The 21,563-nt window shown below is 43.5% G+C and overlaps 1 protein-coding gene and 1 long non-coding RNA gene across 12 annotated transcripts in view; one reads left to right on the top strand and one right to left on the bottom strand.

Moving 5' to 3' along the window:
- Positions 1 to 21,563, bottom strand: part of OSBPL9 (oxysterol binding protein like 9) — a 117,825-nt gene that overhangs the window by 63,435 nt on the left and 32,827 nt on the right. For 8 of the 11 annotated variants that reach the window (XM_008167967.4, XM_008167966.4, XM_042844986.2 and 5 more), the window contains one exon: positions 16,242 to 16,318. In XM_008167967.4, the coding sequence (XP_008166189.1) occupies positions 16,242 to 16,318 (77 nt within the window). Of the gene's footprint in view, positions 1 to 13,071; positions 13,219 to 16,241; positions 16,319 to 21,563 lie in introns of those variants that run through there. The other 3 variants (XM_008167969.4, XM_065555350.1, XM_065555351.1) reach the window with 2 other exon arrangements.
- Positions 13,387 to 21,371, top strand: LOC122172654 (uncharacterized). The gene is made up of 2 exons (XR_010589986.1): positions 13,387 to 13,952; positions 20,763 to 21,371. It is a non-coding gene; the product is annotated as an uncharacterized LOC122172654 (long non-coding RNA).

Below are 21,563 nucleotides of genomic sequence, written 5' to 3'. Positions count from 1 at the left end.
ACTACCATCCTCTTGTATTAACAATACAAAGCACTTTCTGCCACTTCTTTTCATGAGGCCACTCACATGAGTAACAGCTACATGAGTAATACTTTTCAGGATCAGGCCCCTAGATAAACCACTGTCCTGCCCACAAAAGCTTTGCAAACACTGCTAGGGGAAGTTCAAATCCACAATAGGGAATTGTTGTCGCTGGAAATCAGACAAAAACAGTCACAAAAATATTCCCATTATTCCTAGTTTTGGTAATTTCCTTTTAAAACACAAATCTAAAAGCCAACAATATTTAGTGCTTTTCATTTATAAATCGCAAAGTATTTTACAGAGGAAGGTCAATATCATTATTCCCATCTGGAAAATGGGGAAACTGAGACACGGTGTGGGGTGAGGTGACTTTTCAAGGCCACACAGAAACTCAATGGGAGAGCTGGGGAAAGATCTAAAGTCTCTTGACTTCCAAGGATTCCGACTCCCAGCCCCAGGACTGGGAGAGAGGACTCTCTCCCCAGGGTCCAGGTGGAGAGGGGAGGCAGTAAGCTCCTTCCGGGGCTGGAGGGGGAGCCAGTCCTGCCTGCGCATCACCATCCCCCACCTCACCCCATTGCCCTCCACCCACCCATTTCCCACCTCACCCCGCTGCCCTCCACCCCCCATTCTCCACCCATCTCCCCTCACTGCCATTTACCTAAACATCCAGGCCCACTTGTGGCTATGCCTATGTACGCACCAGTACTAATCAAGGGTGTGGCCCTTGATGGCCCCTTGTGCAGCCACACAGGTGTGCAGTTTAGAGGGAACACTGATGTTATGTAGGCTGTATCACTAGTGGGGCACAAGGATCGTCTTGCTATGAGGACTGTCAGCAGTTAGGTAGACGATGAGAATGGTCTGTTAAGCTTAATGATACATAAATGAAAGTACACCTCTACCCGGATAGAACACGAATTCGGATATAACGCGGCAAAGCAGTGCTCCAGGGCGGCAGGGCTGTGCACTCTGGTGGATCAAAGCAAGTTCCATATAATGCGGTTTCACCTATAACGCGTTAAGATTTTTTGGCTCCCAAGGACAGCGTTATATCAAGGTAGAGGTGTACTGTATAGTGTTAGATGGCACTGTATGCATAAGGGAGAAAAAGGTGTGATGTTCGTTCTGTGGAGTAGGCTGAGTGAGTGTAGGGGAGGGCGCAGGTAGCTTCTGTTCAGTACAGTGCAAAGGTAGAACATGAGTATGTTTTATGGATGTAATGGGACATTGCTCAAAGACAATGAGTTAAGGATGAATGGGCATGGACCTCAACTCTATTTCCTGATCCCTGTAGATGGGGAGAGCTCCCCATGCCACAGCTCACATGAGGGGGCTCAGCCCCCACAGCTGGGCAGAGGTCCCTCCCAGATCCTTGTTCACACATGGAAGGGGAGAATGTGAGGTTGACAGGATTCCTGCCCCTATTCTCCCCCAGTCCCTCTGCCACTTGCCTATATGTCCCCCTTCCCAGTGTCTCACACTACCTTCCCCCCCACTTTCTAATCTCCACTCCTTCACCCCACCATAGTCCCCTAAATCCTCTAATCCTCCACTTCCACCCATCCCCATTATCCCCATCTCCTTAACCCCTCTCCCTCTATCCCCCCTCCCCACTGTTCTGCTTCCTAATTCCCCCTCTTCTCCCAGCAAGAATTTGCAGGTGTAGAGATTTTTTTCTTAGTTTTGAAAAGCTTCAGTGCCTTCTGATTTTTCTTCTGTACTCAGATCCCCAAAATAGAAAAACTGTGACAAAAGCTAATTGTAGCAAATGGCAATTTATTTCAAATTTTTGACCAGGATTAGATTTTAACTCGCCTCTCTCTCTCTCTCTCCACCTGCTCAGGATAATATTTGGTGCTTGAATCTTAGAGCTTTTCTACACTTAAAACATTACAGCAGCACAACTGAGCGGCTGTAGCACTTCAGTGCAGACCAATACCTTTGCTGACAGGAAGGGTTCTCCCATTGGCGTAAGTAATCCACCTCTCTAACAGGCTGTAATCTAGGTCAATGGAAAAATTCTAAGGGAGGACCTAGAGCGGTCTACACTGATGGGTTGGATTGGTATAACCAAGTCTCTCAGGCAAGTGGAATTTTCACACCCCTGAGAGTCATAGTTATACCAGTGTAAAATCCTAGCATACACCAGGCCTTAGGCATGACCCTAAGTGGAGAAGCAAACTTTTGCTAACAACGTCGCAAATTTTGCTCTCCAAAAGGGCTAATGGGCACTATGCACTGTCTGAAAGGCAACCCTCAAGCATGTGACAAAGTTGTGCCAGAATCAGAGCCATGGTTTGATCACCAGGTGTATGCAAAAAAGCAATGCAAAAAATGTCAATTTAAAGAAAATCTGTTTTCAGAGGGCTGTATCTCAGGAACCCCTTGTTCGAATAACCCTAAATTTGGATCACTAAAGCTACTCTGTGACACACCAAATTTCAAGACAATCCAAGTACAAGTGTGCAATTCGGAGCACTTAGAAGAATCAAGCTTTAAACAGAAACTTGGTTTTAATCTTAGCTATAGAAGAAGTGTCAATCTCCTATAATAGGTTTTTACCATACAACTGATGATTCATCTAGCAATGATATATTATGTTAGGTTCTTGCCCTTATACCTGGGGCAACAGGCCATGAGTGGGAGTCTTAATTTCCTGCACAACTTTGTTCCAAATCTATACTTAATTAGGTCCCAGCATACATCATTCATAAGCCTAGCTCTCTCCTCTAAGTGGACAACCTTGGGGGTAAGGGTGGGAGGAAAAAAGTTATCACACTGGCCTGTTCTACACTACGAAGTTAGGTCAACATAAGCCACTTTGCATCGACCTAGTTGTGCATGTGTCTACACTTAAATTTGTCTCCCACTGATGTAAACACCCCATTATGGAAGCGCAGTAACACCATCTCCCTGAGCGGCAATGAACCATGGTCAACACACTGATGTTGGCACAACATGAGTGTAGACACTATATTACTTATGTAGACCATAAAACACAGTCTTCCAGCAATCACAGTCCTAGAATGCCTGACACTGACTGTGCTGGTCACAATTGTGAACTCCAGGGCCCAGGGAACACGGAGACTGAAAGCCCTCACACTTGAAAATCCTGTGAATTTTTGAAATGCCTTTTCCTGATTGTCCAGCTTGGAAGCATACCCAGCAGCTCCCCATTGTCATACACAACTGCTCAGCTAACCATGCCAGCTACATGCTCCAGTTGTGCTCTGGCCTGGAGTAGACAGGAAACGGTGAATCTCCTAACCTAGTGGAGAGAAGAGGCTGTGCAAGCATAGCTACAGACCATCCAGAGAAATGTGGACACCTACAAGCAGGTTGCACAAGGGATGGAAGAGAAGGGGTACAACAAGGATCAGCAGCAGTGCCTGAAAGCAAAGGAACTGCAACAGGCATATCAGAAGCTCAGGGAGGCCAACAGTCAATCCGGTACCAAGCCACAGACCTGCCGCTTTACAAAGAGCTGCATGCCATACTTGGAGGAGACCCCATCATCACCTCACACACCACCGCATATGTGTCACCTTCAAAGGGCTCAAGTCATAGGCCCCTGCCGTGAACAGCAACAATGAGGAAGAGGTGATACATATGACCAGTGGGGGAGGACGGGAAGAGGGAGGGTCCAACTATGCAGCAAGCCAGGATCTGTTTGAGACTCCACTGTAGTCCAGTTAGTCACAGGACTTGAGCACAGTTGAGCCTGATGCAGGGAAAGGAAACTCAGGTCTGTGTAAATTTCTTTCCCATTACAATAATGGCACTCCAAACTTGAAACTTTCATGGAGATACTCTGCAATCCTCTTCCAAAGGTTTCTAGAGTTGGCAGCCTAACTTCTTCCACTGCATCAGGACACTTTCCCACGCCAGTCGGCACTAACTTCAGTAGGCACCACTGTAGTAAACAGGCTAGCAGCATACGGGCCAAGGCACCTCCAGACCATTAGCAGCAGCTGTGCTCTCTTGTGCCTTTGTCACCCTCAGGAGTGAGATATCAGCTAAAACAACACTGCCTGCGGAAAATGGTGTAGCTAAAATGGACATGAATGTTCTTTTTCCTTCTTTAAGCTCTGTTCCATAAATTTATTAAGGTTTTAATGTATTTGCTTTTAACTTGCACAGAATTTTTTAAGTGTTTTTGTTACTCAGTAAAATTCTCTCTTTATTAATTCCTAACATATGCTGCAGAATGCCTAGCAGTACTGAAAGCACCCACTTGTTATTGTTCTCTGTGACAACTCTTAGGATCAATGACAGAGTTATATTCATAGACATATACCAAGCACCACACAAGTCTTAACAGGCCCCAAAACAGCAAGGTCAGATAGAGCACAATACACCACATTACTGTTTCTCACTGTTAAAGTGCTCTTTCAATGCCTCCTGGAGCCATATAGATACACACTGAGCTCTTTTGATAGCCCTTGTGTCTGGCTATTCTAACTCCACAGACAGATGCTCCACCTCTACCCTCACCCCTGCAGCAACTTTTCCCTCTTTGCTTAACAGATCTTATTCAGAACACAGCAAGCAGGTATAGCTATTAGGATTTTTTTTTTCAACAGAGATCCAATCTTGTGAGTGAACAACACCAGCACACCTTCAATCTACCAAAAGCACATTCAACTGTCATTCCGCATCTGCTGAGCCAGTAGTTGAATCTTTTCTTGGTGCTGTCGAGGAGGCTGCTTGCTGTACAGCTTCATGAACTAGGGGACGAAGTGGTAGGCTGGGTCACCCAGAATCATGATTGGCATTTCAGCATCACCACTGGTAATCTGCTGGCCGGGAAAGAAAGTCCCTGCTTGCAACTTTCTGAACAGTCCTGTTTTCTTAAAGATGCAAGCAGAATGCATCTTCCCTGATCAGCCAACACTGATGTCCATGAAGTGTCCCCGGTGATCCATGAGCACTTTCTGTTGATATTCTCTGTGGCAAGGTGGCCTAGCGCCAAATTAAACATGTGTGTGCTATCACTCCACTGCAGTTTGAGAACTCCACTGTTGCAAATCCATTCACTATGTGTTGCACATTGCCAAGAGTAATAGTCCTGTGTAGCACGAGACAATGGCTCTGCACACCTGCATGACAACGGTCCCCACTGTGGAAACTTGCAATGCCGGATTGTTACCGGTCAGCGGGAAATCATTTTGGAATTTCCATTTTTTGGAAAATCCAAAATGATTTACCACTGACCTGTAGCAATCCGGCATTGCAAGTTTCCACAGTCTAATCACCACTCACTTCTCCACTATCAGTGCAGCTCTCATTCTGGCGTCCCTTTTGCTGGAGGGCTGGGGACAGCTTGGCACACAAATCCAGGAACGTGGCCAAAAGTTCTACACCTACTGCTCATCATCCCAAGCCTGAATCAAAGTGCGACTCCATCAGTCAGTGCTCATTTCTTGGGCCCAGAAGCGGTGCTCCACCATCTGCAGCTGCTCCGTGAACACCACCAACATCTTGAATTGGTTCTCGCTATGTCCCACAGCAATCTGCCTCCAAGAAATCATCCTGTTCCCCACAGCAATTCTTATAGCTCTGCAAATACCAGAGGATCATGCATCCTGTGCTTGCAAAGCTCATGACAATAGTGCAGAGCTGCACAGCCTCTATGCTTCTGTGAGAGATGGCAGACAGCAACAAGTCCCATGTGGGTTCTTAAGATTTTCAAAGTAGGTTTGAAAATTATGGGCAGACCTGGTATTATGGGGTGGAGAAAGATGCATGATGGGAACTTGACCCCACAGTCCCAGTCACCCCGTCTGACTCATTTCTGCTCCATCATGCATTGCCAAAACTTCACCATCCAGTGCACTTTTGGGGTGAGTTGTGCAATGGGGTACCTATCCACAGTGCACCACACTGTGCAGCAAAACAAGCACTCAGGGAGAGTACGTGCAGCACCAATGCAAGGAGCCAAGTATGCACATGCACAACTGTGGTAGCTTTAGAATATAATTTATGTCGGCAAAAATTGTAGTGTAGATATGCCCTTATACTAGCTAGAAGGCAAAAGAGGGTTCTTTTTGAAAGAAAGGTTTCAAGTAGTCTAAGCACCACTTTGTTCTTGTGAAAAATTACAGTCTTGTTCCATGGACAGTCTGAGCAAAGATACTAGTTTGCAGACATGACTTCTAGGGAGAGCATCTTGGCTTGCAGAGAAACTGAGCTTACAGTTTTGAAAGTGAGGTTTCAAGTTTATAACAGCTTTTAGGAATATATTGATGTCTGGATGATCTGAGATCCATTTGTCTGCGTCATCATTTAGTTTTAGTAAATAGTTTAGTTGCTATGGTATGTGCTGTCATTGTGGGCATGCAGATCAGATACCACCACTGTCCCGCAAAACCTGGGGAATGGGAGGATTCCAGTTAACTTTCTGCCTCCCGCTTTTTCACCAGTATCTAAAGCATATCCATATATGGGAATAGATTCTGGCGGCTTCCAGATTCCTTGAGGTAAGGAAAGCATTTATGGTTTAATGCAAATATCCCTTGCATCAAAGAGTATCAATATCAATTCAGTTTGGAAAAACCCAGATGCACAGTTCCCTGTTTACGTAAGGGCATCTGACTGAGAAATGACTGTGTTCATTTGCATTATTTCCAAAAAATGTGTCATGTCCTTTTTGGCCAGCATGACAGTCATCACTGCTAGCTCCCAATGGCTAATCTGCTGTAACACTATTGGCAACAGTAGACTACATACACACAGGGTCAATCCTGTGTGTGACTGCACCCAGCAATCTGATGTCCGATTTCCTGGAATGGACTTTTCTTATTTCACTATTAGCTGGAGAGGCACATAGAGCTATCTCCAGAACTCACAAGATACAACTCAATAGTGTTTACCTCATGATTTATGTTTAATTTGTTTCGATCCTTCTCACTTCAACTGGAATACTCATCTTGTATTTAGCTCCCCTTTCACCAGTGAAGTCCAAAATGAATCTAGTTTTTTTTTTTTACCAGCCAAATCAAAGAATGCTCTCTCTCCTCTACCATATCCTCCTTAGCTTTTGCTCATGAAGATCTGAAGTCTCTTCTGGAGAACCTTTTCAACTAGCCCTGACATAAGGAGCCTCTTGTTCTAATAGTAATTTTTATTACAGTAGTGCCTAACTATGCCAGAAATCCCTTTTGGAATCTGAAGGGCATGTTATTTGGCTTCTTTTTTTGGTGTCTGCCACTACCTTTCTCCAACTCTTCAAACACTACCTGCTAGCTTTAAATGAAGCTAGGTACTGCATAGCCTCGGAATCTCCAGACCAAATACATAGTTTACAGGTTCTTCCCAGATACTGTGTTGTCTTTCATCACCGAGCAAGCTCTCTGACGGCATCTATCAGTGCATTGCTATGAAGGAAATGGACATGGATATTTTGTCAATTCAACTATTCCCCAAAGACTAGAAAACTGACAGTCCTCTCAGTTCCTCTGTCCATACAATGACTGCCCTGAAGAATTAGGTAGATGCTGAGGAGGCTTGGAACGTTACTGAACTGGCTTTGTACTTTCTTCTGAGGGCAGTCCCTAATTTGCAATCTGTGACATCTTCGAGAAAGAAGACCCTTCTTCAAGAATAAGTGTATTTGACGTGGGTTGCCAGTGCCACATCCACTTTGGATAGCATGAAAGATGGCTCCCTCTTATATATTCATAGAATTTAGAGCATTGCTTATTCAGCTGGAGCATTGCTTATTGTACTCTTTTTGAAGGACCTTTCAATGAATGCACTCAGTGACATTTTACAGTAGGCTATCCTTCTCTAGCACCCCTTGGCGAGAGGGTGTCTGCTGCTCCTGTCTCAGCAACTGGGGCACAGCTCTCCAGCTGTACTATTCCAGGCATCGACCCCCTTGTGGAGGACAAGATTAAAGCAGTCCAAACAACAAAGTCAGCATCCTTCCCCACACCACAAAAGCAGAGTCCTAGGCTTTTGGGAAATTAGAGAAAAAAATAAGAAGTACCAGCCCTCCTCCCTTCTAAGAGGCCCTGGGCAGCCAAAGCTCTCTAGCCATTCCCCCAGTCAGCTACCCCTGCTTCCATGGGCTGGGGAGCTCTGGCATGCAGTCCTGCTCCTTCAGAACGCCGTCCTGCACTGAGCAGGTATCCTTCCCTTTAAGGACCCACCCCTCTCCAGGCTTCACAAGCCTTACATGTACATAGGGGGTTAAGGCTGACTCTGCCCAGAAGAGCTCTTTAACTCTTTCCTGACAAGGATGGGGATCTGTCCCATCATCCATATCATGGCCTTTAAGGTGCACGCCTGCGCAGGAGGCCACCAAGGGCCTCACACTTAATTAGCAGAGCCACGCAGGCATGCACACTGCACTCAGGTGCATGGCTCCAGGTGGGCCTGGAAGTTGACAGTCGGGTAAAGGGGGCGGGCGGGGTGAGGCGCCTCTCCCCCGGCCCCCAGAGCTGGTGCGGCAGGGCGAAGCGCCTCTACCCCAGCCTCCGGAGCTGCTGCAGGGAGAGAAGGCGGGGGGAGTCCTCTGTCCCCGTGGCAGACCTGGGGCAGCCTGGACCCCAAATCCTCATCCCCGGCCCCGCCCCAGAGCCTCACCCCCAGCCGGAGCCCTCAACCCCCGTACCCTAACCTTCCTCCCCCTCCCACATCCTGAACCCCTCATCCCCAGACACATCCCAGAGCCCGCACCTGGAGCGCTCTCCCCCTGTAGCCCAACCCTCTGCCCCAGCCTGAGCCCCCTCCCACACCCTGAACCCCTCATCCCCAATCCCACCCCAGAGCCCTCATCCCCTGCACCTGAGCCCCCTTGCACACTTCGAAAACTCTAGGCCCCACCCCCACCACACATCACCTCCATATTGGTACACAACAAAATTCATTCCACACATGGATGGGAAAAATTGATCATGGCTCTTGTGCAGTATTGGGTGAGATGAGAATGTGTGACACTGTATTGTGCTGCTTCTCACTCTATTTGAGGCTTAGGGCCAGAATGACCATATGAGCCTAGATGGGAACAAAATTTGGCAGAAGAAAGAATTGTATTCGTCACTCCCCTTCCTCTGACTGAAAAACATCCAGTCATCTTAAGGGGAGAAGGTGGTAACATGACAGGAACTGGCACCTGCCTGAGGGAGAAGACACTGATTGGATGTGTGCTTCCATTTGGCCTTCCAAAATACTTAAGTTTATTCCAGCTATTTCCATGTCCCCAACCTGGGGAAAAATAGAAGAATAAGCTTCTGATGTTTGTTTGGACAGTTTCAGTGCGACTTTTTTTTAAATCATCAGTCTGATACTGTGTATTCTCATAGTCCACACCTCTGCTTCTTTAAGAGAGTAAGGAAGCCACATGCCTGGTTTCTGAGCAAGGGAGAATTCCTGATTGTTTGTTCCACTGAAGCATTTATGAATCAAACATCTCTTGTGGAATTCTGCTGGGCTGGTGACTTCAGACCACTCATGTCCACCACATGCCAGAAACAAGTTTCTTACTCTCTTCCTGTGACTTATCTTCCTCATAGCCCAACCATGCTGCAATTTCTCCTTCTCACCTGATGCAGAGGGAAACTAAACAGCCTTTTTTCCTTTAGGCCCTGACACCCTTCCCATTTGCTGCAGGTCTCTGCTCTGGGGATGAGAAGTAAGACTATTTAGTCCTTCGATGGGCCTTGCCAGTTATTTGATCACACCAGTCCTTGCCTGACTAAGGGACAGATCTGCTTTTCAACATCAAGACCCTGTTGTCTGTTTCTTGTCCATTCCTTCTCTGCGCAACAGGGGAAGTAGTAGTGATAGGGACTCCACACAGCTGAGGGCATACCACTCTGGCCAGCAACAAAGTACTGGGAAGGAGTAAGAGACTAAAGGTTAAAAAAAGCTCACTATGATCCCAAAGAGCATTGGAAAAATGGTAGGGTACTCATGAGAACTCTGAGCTGATATTATGGAGGCAGGAAGTTCTAGGGAGCCCCCAGCTGTCAAGTCCTTATGAGAGGAGGAAGGTTCAGCTCTGAACTTCCTCCAAATATTGTGATCTATAATCTTGGTAAAGGGCATCTGAACTATGAATAGGTGGGCTTGGAGAGATTAGATTTTTAATCACTAAATGTCAATTTCACTATAGACACAAACTGATGATGATTATTATTAATAGAAATATTTTTCACCATCAAAATTTACAAATGGGCAAAGAAACAAAAAATGCAGCTTGAGAACTTAGTTTGATTTAAAAATATTTACTTTGTATATTTTGACATTTGATGTTGACACTGTGTTAATGGTTATAAAACTTTAATTTTCTGAATCTCAACATCTACTGTCATTAAATAATTGTGTGAACCGCTCCAGTTTCCGGCAATTGTGAAAATTTAAATAAATATTTTTAAATGCTTAAAAATAAATATCAATAGCAGTCAAAATGATGAAAAATAAAAATCAAATTTGGCAAGGCCTATGGATAGGCATTCAATGTGGGACAGAACTAAAACCCAGCCATAAAATGCTTAACATCAATACAAGAAAGCTCTGTAAGAAAAAAATAGTTAAGTGCTAAACACATTTCTAGTAAGATTATAAAAAAAATCAGAGGTGTAAAGGTGCAAATGACTGGCAAGGAGAATGGACTTCAGTTTTAAAATTTAGAGATTTTAGGACTAATTTAAAAAAAGGAGAATAAGAGGACACACAATGACAAGATTTGGCTATGGTCCACTAAAAGGGTAAACAGAGAGCCTGAAATAGGGAAGAATTGAGCAATAAAAAACCAGAACAAATTCCATCGTAAAGTATCAGACAATTAGTAATAATTTGTTGCAAAAAAAAGTTAAATAGAAGGGAGGAGCTTACAAAACTTTTTATATAAATGTTGTTTTTCATAAAGTTTTAGAGAAAAAAATATTCCCATAATTTGTGCCTAAGTAACATATTATGCCAAGGACGGTGAAAAATTTTTAAATTAAGTACTGTTGTTCTTTAATCTTATGTTCAGGCCAGTTCTACACTAGCAAATTATGCTAGCATAACTACGTCACTCAGGGTACGTCTTCACTACCCGCCGTATCAGCGGGTAGCAATCGATTTATCCGGGATCAATATATCACGTCTTGTTAAGACGCGATATACTGATCCCCGAACGTGCTCACCATCGACTCCGGAACTCCACCAGAGCGAGCGGCAGTAGCGCAGTCGACAGGGGAGCCGCGGTCGTCAATCCCGCACCGTCTGGACCCCAGGTAATTCGATCCAAGATACTTCGACTTCAGCTACGCTATTCGCGTAGCTGAAGTTGCGTATCTTTGGGTACGTCTATACTTACCTCCGGCTTCAGCGGTAAGCAATCAATCTTCTGGGATCGATCCCGGAAGTGCTCGCCATCAACGCCCATACTCCTGCTCCGTAAGGAGTAGGCGGAGTCGACGGGGGAAGCCTGCCTGCCACGTGTGGACCTTTGGTAAGTACCTTTAAGTTCGAACTAAGGTACTTCGACTTCAGCTACGTTATTCATGTAGCTGAAGTTGCGTATTTAGTTCGAACTGGGGGGTTAGTGTGGACCAGCCCTTGGACCGATTCTGCCCCCCCCAGTGTACACCAGCACTTAGCGATGTGAAAAATTCACACCTCTGAGCAGTGTAGTGATGTCAATTTAAATCCCCACGTAGACCGAAGAATTCTTCCCTCAACCTAGCTATAGCCTCTCAGAGGTGGATTATCTATGCTGATGAGAGAACCCCTCCCATCCGCATAGGTAGTGTCTACACCAGGGGTTCTCAAACTGGGGGTCGGGACCCCTCAGGAGGTTGTGAGGTTATGTGGGGGGGGTCGCGAGCTCTCAGCCTCCACCCCAAACCCTGCTTTGCCTCCAGCATTTATAATGGTGTTAACAATATAAAAAAGTGTTTTTAATTTATAAGGGGGGGGGTCACACTCAGTGGCTTGCTATGTGAAAGGGGTCCCCAGTACAAAAGTTTGAGAATCACTGGTCTACACTGAAGTGGCACAGCTGTGCCACTGTAGCATTTTAAGTATAGACAAGCCCTCAGACACACTTCCCGGTCTCTTCAGTCTTCTTCTACTTGTTTCCTTTTGCAGGTGTGTGCCACCAATAAACCTTTCACACCCAGCTTTTAGTGTTAACTTTTCAGATCTCTATAACGGTGACCGATTTTCTTCAAACATTGCACACAAAGTTCACTTTTGGCCTGGCAAAATTGAAGAATCCTGGGTCAAAACTAAGTAGGGGTTTTGTTTGTTTTTTAAGGCAAGTAAATTAAAATTTGGATTTAGAAAGGATTAGAACAGGAAGTGTCATGTAGACTTAAAGGGACACTGTTTAGGGCAAAAAACACGTTTGTAAAAATAAATTTTATAAAAAAAATCTAAAGTATTTCCACTTTTGATTGCAATTTCAACTAAAATACTTCTACAGCAAATAAACCCCCTTCTGCAAGTGCTTGAAAGCCAAACTGTAGAAAAGGAGAAACAATTTTCCATTGTCCAAACAAAGAAATGCAAAATGAAAATCCAACCGTATTAAACAGCGAAAGAGTTTTAACAGCGAAAGAGTTTTAGATGCTCACTAAAGCGAAGGCATTCCTTGTAAACAAACACTTGCTACGACATACACCCTTTAAGTTCACAGAATGCCCCCTAAAATGCAGATCGCCGCCAAAGAAACCCGTAATGTTGAGCAGCAAATGAGTCATTTTCCCAGGCGGTCCTGCGAAGTCCTCGAGCGAAGGAAACACTGGACCCCGGTTTTATACCCGTTTCGTGCGGGGCCAGCAGCGCTCGCCGCTTGTTGTGAGCTCCCGGCCTGAGTTCCTCCTCGCGGAATCACCACTCGCTAGCTCCGCGTGTGGACTGGCCACAAGAGCAGCGCCAGCCGGTCCTGGCGGCCGCCTCCCGCCCCGCGACACACGACGGGGGGAAGGACCTGGCGGCGGGGCGGAGCGGACCCAGGAGTCCGGCACCTGCAGACCCTGCGGCGGGGGCACGAGGGACTGCGTGCAGAGTCGCCCCCCGCCCGCGATACCCCGCCTCCGTACTCACACTGGCCATTCTCCCCGCGGGCGGTGGGGGTCACTTCTCGGCTGGGCCCCCGGCAGCGCCGCCTCCCGCTGGGAGCGGGGTGGGGAGCAGCCCCTACAGGACCCGGCCGCCGCGACCCGCTGCTCGCGCTCGCCTCAGAACCAAGGCGGCTCCCGATTGGCTGCGGGTCAGACGCCTTCCCCCCACCCCCGAGTGAGCGGCGGTGTGTGTGTGGGGGGGGGTGGGGGGGGGGGCGGAGTTGGCCGCTCACCCCCCCCCCCCGGCGGAGGGCAGGGCCCCCTCCCACAAGAGGTGCGGTGACATCCGGCTCCCTCCAGGCTCCTGCTGCGATTGTGCGGGCAGTGGCTGAATCCGGGGGGCCGCTGCTGAGAAGGCTCCAGGCTGAGTCAGGCGCCTGCTCCCTTGCAGCGGCGGCCCGGTGCCTGAGCGAGTGCAAAGCGCCCCGCGCCGCCGCCGCCTCTGCTTCAGCGAAGCCTCGTGACGCGATGACACAAGGGCGGCAGGGCAGCGCTCAGACGTCAGGGGAGCCCGACTCCAGCGGTACAACCGCGCCTGCCGTAACACCACAACGGCTGGGTAACAGCGAGAAGTGCCATCTGCGTGCTTTCCACCGCAGCGCTGGCTTGCAGGGCACCGTACTGACAGAGTCCGGCCTGGTCTGCCCACAACGGGCCGACACGGCCTAGGCCTCCTTTCGCCCCCGGCCTGCTGCTTCGCTACCGGGTCTCCCGGCTGTTCCCGCCCCCTGTCCTCGCCATGGGGTAGCGGCAGTAGGGCGGCGGCATCAGAATTCTCAGAGAGCGCCGCGGCTCAGAAAGCCCCACACACATCCCCCAAATTCTTACTACTATAGAACTTTTATACAACTGTCCATACATGAGGTAAGCATGGAGGAACCTTGCATTGTGCATGTAACACTTTGTAACACAAACAAGGTAGGTAGGTCTTGGAAAAATCACCCAGAAATGTGTTATAGACTGTATGGACAGCCCCCAACACACTAGACATGGCTCAGGGCTTTGCAATAACACCACAAAGAGCTTTGTCTAGATTAAGATGTAAAGATTTGTTAGATCTGGTAGCTACCTTGATCAAATTTAAACACACGACTTGAAACTCTGGTCAAGAAAAGGCAAACTGTACTTTAGCAAGTGCTAAACTGGTCCAGTTGAAGTGCTGGATAAAGTACAGCATGCCTTGCCCTTGACCAGTTTTAGGAGGTGTTGCTTAGAACAAGCTAGCTAATATTATCTAACAAACCTTTAAATCTCAACAAAAGCTTTAGAAAACCTCTTCTTCACTGACTTATACAGGTACCAATCAAAACCAGTAGTCCTCTTAAAGCAGCAGCCCTCATTCTGGTTTTCAGTTGAAATAAAATGCCACCTTCTTAAAGGTTAGACTCAGAGGTAGTATGTAGAAAAATATTTAAGATAGGCTTTTCAGTGAAGTCAAAGGGAATTAGACACAAATTCCCTTAGACTCCAATAAAAAGAAGAACAGGAGGACTTGTGGCACCTTAGAGACTAACAAATTTATTAGAGCATAATACTCTGAAACTTTAGACTCCAATGAAAGTCTCAGCTGAAATCAGTATTTGAAATCTAAGGATTCAATCCTATAGAATTCATATGCAATCCCACAGCTGTTACTATGCCAATACCAAAATGTTTGAGGGTAGTTTAGAGAACTACTTCCAATACATTGGCGAGGAACAAGTTCTCCCAGACTCAAAGGAGGGAAAAATTATATTTATAACTGAAGAGAAAAAGAGGCTTAAAAAGGCAAGGTGTATGTATACATTATTTCCATATCACCTTGATATTTGCTCAACAACTCAGGCTAAAAGATGGAGCTGACAACACTGAAGTTCTTTGATCAAGAAGTCTAAATTGTGTTACACTGGGCAGTCTGTACAGTTTTATGGCATTTTAAATTGGAAAAAAGGTTTTGAGAAGATGACTGCTGACAACAGACCACAGAGTCCACACAGATATCACTTTCAATACTTGCACTGGGGCGGGGGGGATGGGAAATACTACATCGCTCCTTGTTTCCTGACAGTCAAATATATATAAATCTTTCTTGTTAGAATGTTTAATATAATGATGTATCGTTAATTTTTATTAGTTTCATTTACTTATCTACATAATTTTTTTTCATTTGAAGAGCACTTAGAACAGGAGTGTAGTTTAATCAGAGTCAGATCTCAATATCCACTACTTCTGACCCTTACAAGAAGTCTGCCAACAAAATGACGCCTAAATTTAGTAAGGGGGGAGAAGAGATAGAGATTGAATATATATTGTTCGTGTTTCACTGCCCTGCCACATGCCTCTAATTTTCTTGGACTATAAACACTTACAGATAGAGACTGTATCTATTTCTATTTGCATAGCACCTTCCCTCTCTCACATCTCACCCAATCATTGTCATCTTAATATTTTCTCCTTCTCCCTTGAGATTTAAGGTTTTTTAGTAAGTCCTTAGTACCTAGCACAATGGCACTCTAATCACTGATGTATATACTACATTTGAGGGGGCCCAGTCTAAAACTACTTTAAAATATTTTTTATTTGTATTAAGTTTTACATGCACTTTAGGAGGCATAGTAAGGGACCTGGGTGCCATTGTGCTAGGCACAGTACAAATATAGTGAGAGAAAGTCCCTGCCCAAAGAATTTACCATCTTAGTAGACACAACAAAGCGAAACAGAAATGAAGCATTAGCCCCATTGTACAGATAAAGAATGGAGGCAAAGATTAAGCAGCGTGCTTAAGGTCACACACAAAGCCAGGAACTGAGCCTAGATTTTCCCAAGACCCAGTCTAATACCTTCATTTTAAAGCCAGCCTACCTCTTTCAAAACCAAAAGAAAATTATTATTTCGGAGGAAGATAAACAACAAATCACACTAATACAATAAACTACTCAAGATACAATGTAACAAGTCAGGGGACCTTGCCTTGCCTAAATTTAGCTGGATACAAACAGTAACCTCAGGTACCAGGGCTGATATATCACTATGTACTGTATCTTGTACCATCAGATAATCAGCTGTTTACAAACTACTCTGGAATATCTGATATCAGAAGTTGGGTCAGTAAGTTTATTTAGTTATTCTGAAAATAAAAAAGAGCTTCAGGATCAAAAGTGAAGGTTAACTTACCTGAAGCTGAAGAGTATGACGGAGAATTGTTTCCTCTAAAGCATGAATCCACTTCTCTCTCTCATCAGCATCTCGAGCTGCAAAAAAATATTCAATGTTTTCTTAAAATCTTTGACATTTTTTCAAGGCTTTTAGACTGAAAACCATGTTGTGTGTCCAGACTAAAACTTTTGAATTAAACCACACACACCACCTACAATGGTTATCTAGAAGAAAATTCAACAGCAAGTGGACTCTGATTTCAATTTAGGAGTGGCTTACTTTGGTTTATGTTAAACTGATTAATTGACATTTTGATTTAGTTCTAGAGTAGCCACAGCTTTTTACATGAGTTTAAGATGGTTTAAAAATCACAACTTTAGTTAACTGAGTGCAAGTTTCGCATGTAGACAAGGCTGCAACGAAGAACCTGTACACACTTTTGCTTAATAAGATGCTTAGCTTCTCACTTCTATAAATTACATTGTACCAGCTATAGAGAATACACCAGGCTTTCTGTTAAAATCTCAGCTCTTCAGGGTTTATAGTTTAGCTGTAAAAAAAATCACTCCAGATTCAGATTAGCATATGTCATGTCAACATTGGTGCTATTTATGGAGAGTTAAATGGGGAGATTTTGAAAAATTGCCATTACACGATTTAGCAGCTGTTCTTTCAGAGATGTTTTCTATTCTGATCAAGATATTTTAAAATAACTATATTCTTGCATAACATGTTTCTTGATCAGAAGGTGCACTTACCTATGCCTGTCAAATCAGTAGCATGTGATGAATTTTTAAAAGGTCTAATCTTCTAGAGCCTTTGACAAATACTATTTAAAACAATGCCTCTGCTCTACCATTTTCTAGGGAACAAGGTAAACATATGCCTTTTATTACAGATTATTTACATGAGAACAGGATCTTTAGTGTTTGAGTGCATCAGCTCCCATGAACATTAATTCCATTTAATGGAATTAGTTAAATATGACACATCCTAATCATTTCCACAGCAACTATACATGATATCACAAAGCAATACGGTGCCTGGTGAGAAATAAGCACAGGAGCCAATTATCTCAAGAAAAGAAGGGTTTTTTTCCATGTAAAATACATTACAATAAAAAAATGTAGAAACAGAAAATCTATGACATCAGCATACTTGTATCTGCACAGAAAATATTTTTCAAAATTTTCTGAGTCACCAGAGGTTCCAACCTGTAACAAATTACTCCTAATTTTACTTCATTATAGATGTATCATAACAGACAAATAAAGAGAACCTGATCTCTTTTTCAATACCTTTCAATTTTAAAATAAAACAAACAATTATAATATTTATTAAGACAATCCTGTGTAAAAAAAAATTTCTATAGAACCAGGACTCATACACTAGCAAGAATATGCACAAGATGGTCCACCTATTCCTGTATCACACAGCTATAAAATTTCCATTGAGAAGCAGAAACTAGGGTCAGGTGAAGATAAGTCATCTCGCAGGCGATGGTGATCAAGGAGGGACGATATGAAATGCAAAATGATACGGCAGGGCTTTGCAGGCAGGAAAGAGATCCAGAAGGTTATCACTACCCTTTTCTTTACCCACTTTCTAACACGCTGTGTTTTTTCCAGTACAAAAGCTTCACTGTACTTTGCTAGCCTGAAAGAGTTCCTTGCTGGGGGGCATGGATAAGTGTTCACATCACTCTCCCCATCAGTATCCAAGCAAGCTAATTATCCAACCAATGGACCAAATTCCATGATGAATCCTGGTCATGTGCCACCTGAGGTGCATTGTGCATACGCTAAGAAGTTATTTGTTGTGGTGGAATATTGCAGCAATGGTACGGGAAGTGACAAGGGCATTAGAAACTGGGTGAAGAAAAAAGGGTGATAGCAACTGGAGGCATTTAGCGAATTTGAGGGAGAAGAAGAGGAAGGAACACTGACTTCATGCCAATAACTACTCCCAGTTGTTTCTAGTTCCTCATTCAATAACACAAATAGTGCATATGTTGTATAAGACTACTTGAGGGAGTTTCCTGATTACCAGGGAACAATCAAAGTGGACTAATTATACAAAAATGTTAGTTTTCAAAGTTTGATCATGTATGGTATGCTTATTACTCAACTCAAAGAGTATACTGAAATGTATTCTCCATCTCCACCCATCCTCTCATTGTTTATATCCCTCTGACCTCTGTATCCACATGCCCACAACATGGCTGCTTCAACTTCCCATCTTTAAAAAAAAAAAAAAAAAAAAAAAAAAAATCACAAGATTTGTAAGGGAGGAGTAGTGGAAGATGTTGGGGAGCAAGGTTTATTCATCCTATTCCATACAAACTGTATAAAGGAGTGCTTCCTTTGTCAAATATAAATTTTATTTAACATCAAAATTTAGAGAGGAGACGAGATGGGGTTGAGATATCAGAATTTGGATGCGTTGAATTCTGAGGCCCTCAGCTAGTCAGTATAGAGATTTGCATGCTGCATTGTTACTAAAACAGTCATCATGCTAATCAACACACAACGCACCCCTAGCCAAAGTGCAGGAAATTGCATAATTGAGAAATAAATGTACAGCATGTTGTCTTTTTAAATCAGAGTTTGTATAGTGTCTAGCACAATGATAAGTTGAAAGTTGCAGAGCAAAAGCAACAATAATAGATTCAGAGTTAAATAGAAATTTGAAGTTCAATTTCGGTTTAAAAACTGGCTAATTACTGCACCTGCCTCTCTACTCCCTATCGACCTGTGTGGTATTAATCACATTTTCCTATTTTTAAGAAGTTTCTCTCCTCTGTTACTTTGTTATGGACCTCACAGGGGAAACTAACTATAAAGTACTGTCAAATGCATAAAGTACACACGTTTTTACAGTAATACTAGGTGTTATTTGCAACAATAGTAGGTAAATAAAATTCCTACAGGAATAACGTTTAAGTAGAGTGGATGAACTTTTTTGCTCTCTATACAACGCTCTGGAAAGCACAATAAATACAAATGTTAATGTATAGGGAGGGCAGGCTAGTAGGGCTCTAGATACCTTAAAAAAACCCAAAAAGGACTAGACAAACTATTAGTCCATCAACAATAGATTGGTTAAGTTCTTGCCTCTTCATCCACAGTCACCCTTTAAGGAGTCTAATTAAGTGAAAAGAGAGGGTATTCAGAATACAACAGTACAGTATTTGAATGTTTCAGAAGCTGTAACTTTCTAGTTTTCTCTTTCTAATTGAAATTCTTAGGTGTTTTAGACACACTACAATTATACATTTGCTTAATAAGCTAAAGCTTACAGAACTGGGGCAGCAACAGCTCAGGCACACAGTTTCAATACATCCGTATGAACAGCAACGGGTATCCTGAAAAAGGTTCTAATGTTATTTTGTTTCTGTCCTTCAAAGGCAATCCTAGTCATTCTATACTTGGGTTTGATCATCAGATGCAATACAAAAATACTAATATATTTGAGTAGATAACTGAAGCTCTGTCACTAGATTAATTTAGAGAAAACAACTGAAAATGTACAATAAAGAAAACTTCTGCAGACAGCAGCAGAGTGAATTGGATGTCCAAACAGATCATTTCCACCTTTAGTATCAATGACTTCTAAAAAGTTCTCAAGAGCTGTTACACTATTATATGGTGATGGGAGCATATAAATACCTAGACAGAGGTGCCTGCATGTCAAATTCTGAAATTAAGTGCTCAAAGGTTATTTCAGCTACCAAAAAAGGAATTTAAAGACGGTAACTTCAACAGGCTACCAGAAAGATAAGAGCACAGTTTGCTAAGGCTCATAGGACTACTATGATAATTGTATGGGTCAGCTTGTAGTTTATTGATATAGCTGTCTTCTTTGTTTACCAACTGTTTTAGTGGTTTGGGTAGGCTGACCATCAGCATCAGGTGAGCAGAATGAAAAAAAAAAATTAGGTGAATGAAAGAAGTATATTTTCTTCCCCCAATTCTAGCATTACATCCCCCTCCGAAAGTTCCTTCCTCAAATGTCTCCCCTCTCTCTTCCCTTTCTCTTTTTTTTTTTTTTTTTTTTTGGTCAGAAACAACGCATGGAAAATTTCAACACAAATAAAAATAATTTAAGAACTAAATAATCTTGTAAAACAGAAAAATCTACATCATTCTAATGCCAGGGTATGCTGTGCATGGACAGCAGCCAGCCTGCGGCTTGTATTATGGCCTGTCTGAAGACAATTCCAGTCCTTAGGAAAGGGTTACATTCCAAACCATCTGAGTACTTCTGCATTCTAACCACTAATATAGGGCACAGATTTCATACCATTTGGAGGGGGTAGGCGTGACACTGAGACAGAAAGGGTTGAACAACTAGCAAACTAAATGACCCAAATTCAACCTTTGAAGACATATTTTAAAGTATATAAGTGGTAGTTAGATAGTTATAAGGAATGGCCCTAACAAAGTCATGTTAGATAGACTAGAGCTTTGAAATGCAAACTGGTATTTTTAGAGAATTGGAAGATACTAACTGTATTTGTGTTTACCTCTCTCTTTTTAGATGTTATGTAACCAGCCGGTTCCCATCTGTTACTATCTGCTATTGATTCAGAGATCAAAAGGAATATTAACATTTAGATGAAACTTGGATGCAATATTATCATTGAAGTTTGTAGTAAACCATCTATGGAACTAATTAATGGATAATTACATTATGATGATGAATGCAACTATTATCTGTGTATATGTAGGAAATAGAGGTTTTACTTCAAAGCCACAATGCTCTTCACCTAAGGAATGCCTGCTGTCAAGAGACTATCAATGTTTTGCCATAGATCTATAAAAGAACGCCAAGGCCCTGATCCTGTTATCTCAGATCTGCTTAAACTTAGTCAGTGGAAGCTTGAGTCACAAGACTGAGGTCTCCAGTGCCAGTCTGGATTACCCTGCTACTTCTCAGGGAAGAATTTATACAGACTCTGCATATGGATTTGCCTACTGGATTATAACCTAGGGAACTGATTGTGAAAGAACTTTTTGCAACTCAGCAGCTCACCATCTCTAATGTGAAACTGACCCAAGAACTTTATACATACATATATGAATAATGATCTTTTAACCACAATACTCTCCTCTCTCTCTCCCCTTTTTAAATAAATCTTAGTTTAGTTAAGGAGAATTGGCTGTAAGCATCTATTTAGGTAAGATCTGAAATATTCATTGACCTGGTGGGTAATGTATCCCATACCTTGGAACTGAAAGAACTTTATATATGTTCAACAAGATTTTCAGTAATCCTCATCATATTTAAGTGACTGTCTGGGTGGGAGCCCCAGGTTAGATTGCTTTAAGGGAGCTGTGT

This window comes from Chrysemys picta, chromosome 8 (assembly GCF_011386835.1).
Source record: "Chrysemys picta bellii isolate R12L10 chromosome 8, ASM1138683v2, whole genome shotgun sequence".
In the NCBI taxonomy this organism is placed as follows: domain Eukaryota; kingdom Metazoa; phylum Chordata; order Testudines; family Emydidae; genus Chrysemys; species Chrysemys picta.
This window is presented reverse-complemented; position numbering and strand designations above follow the sequence as displayed.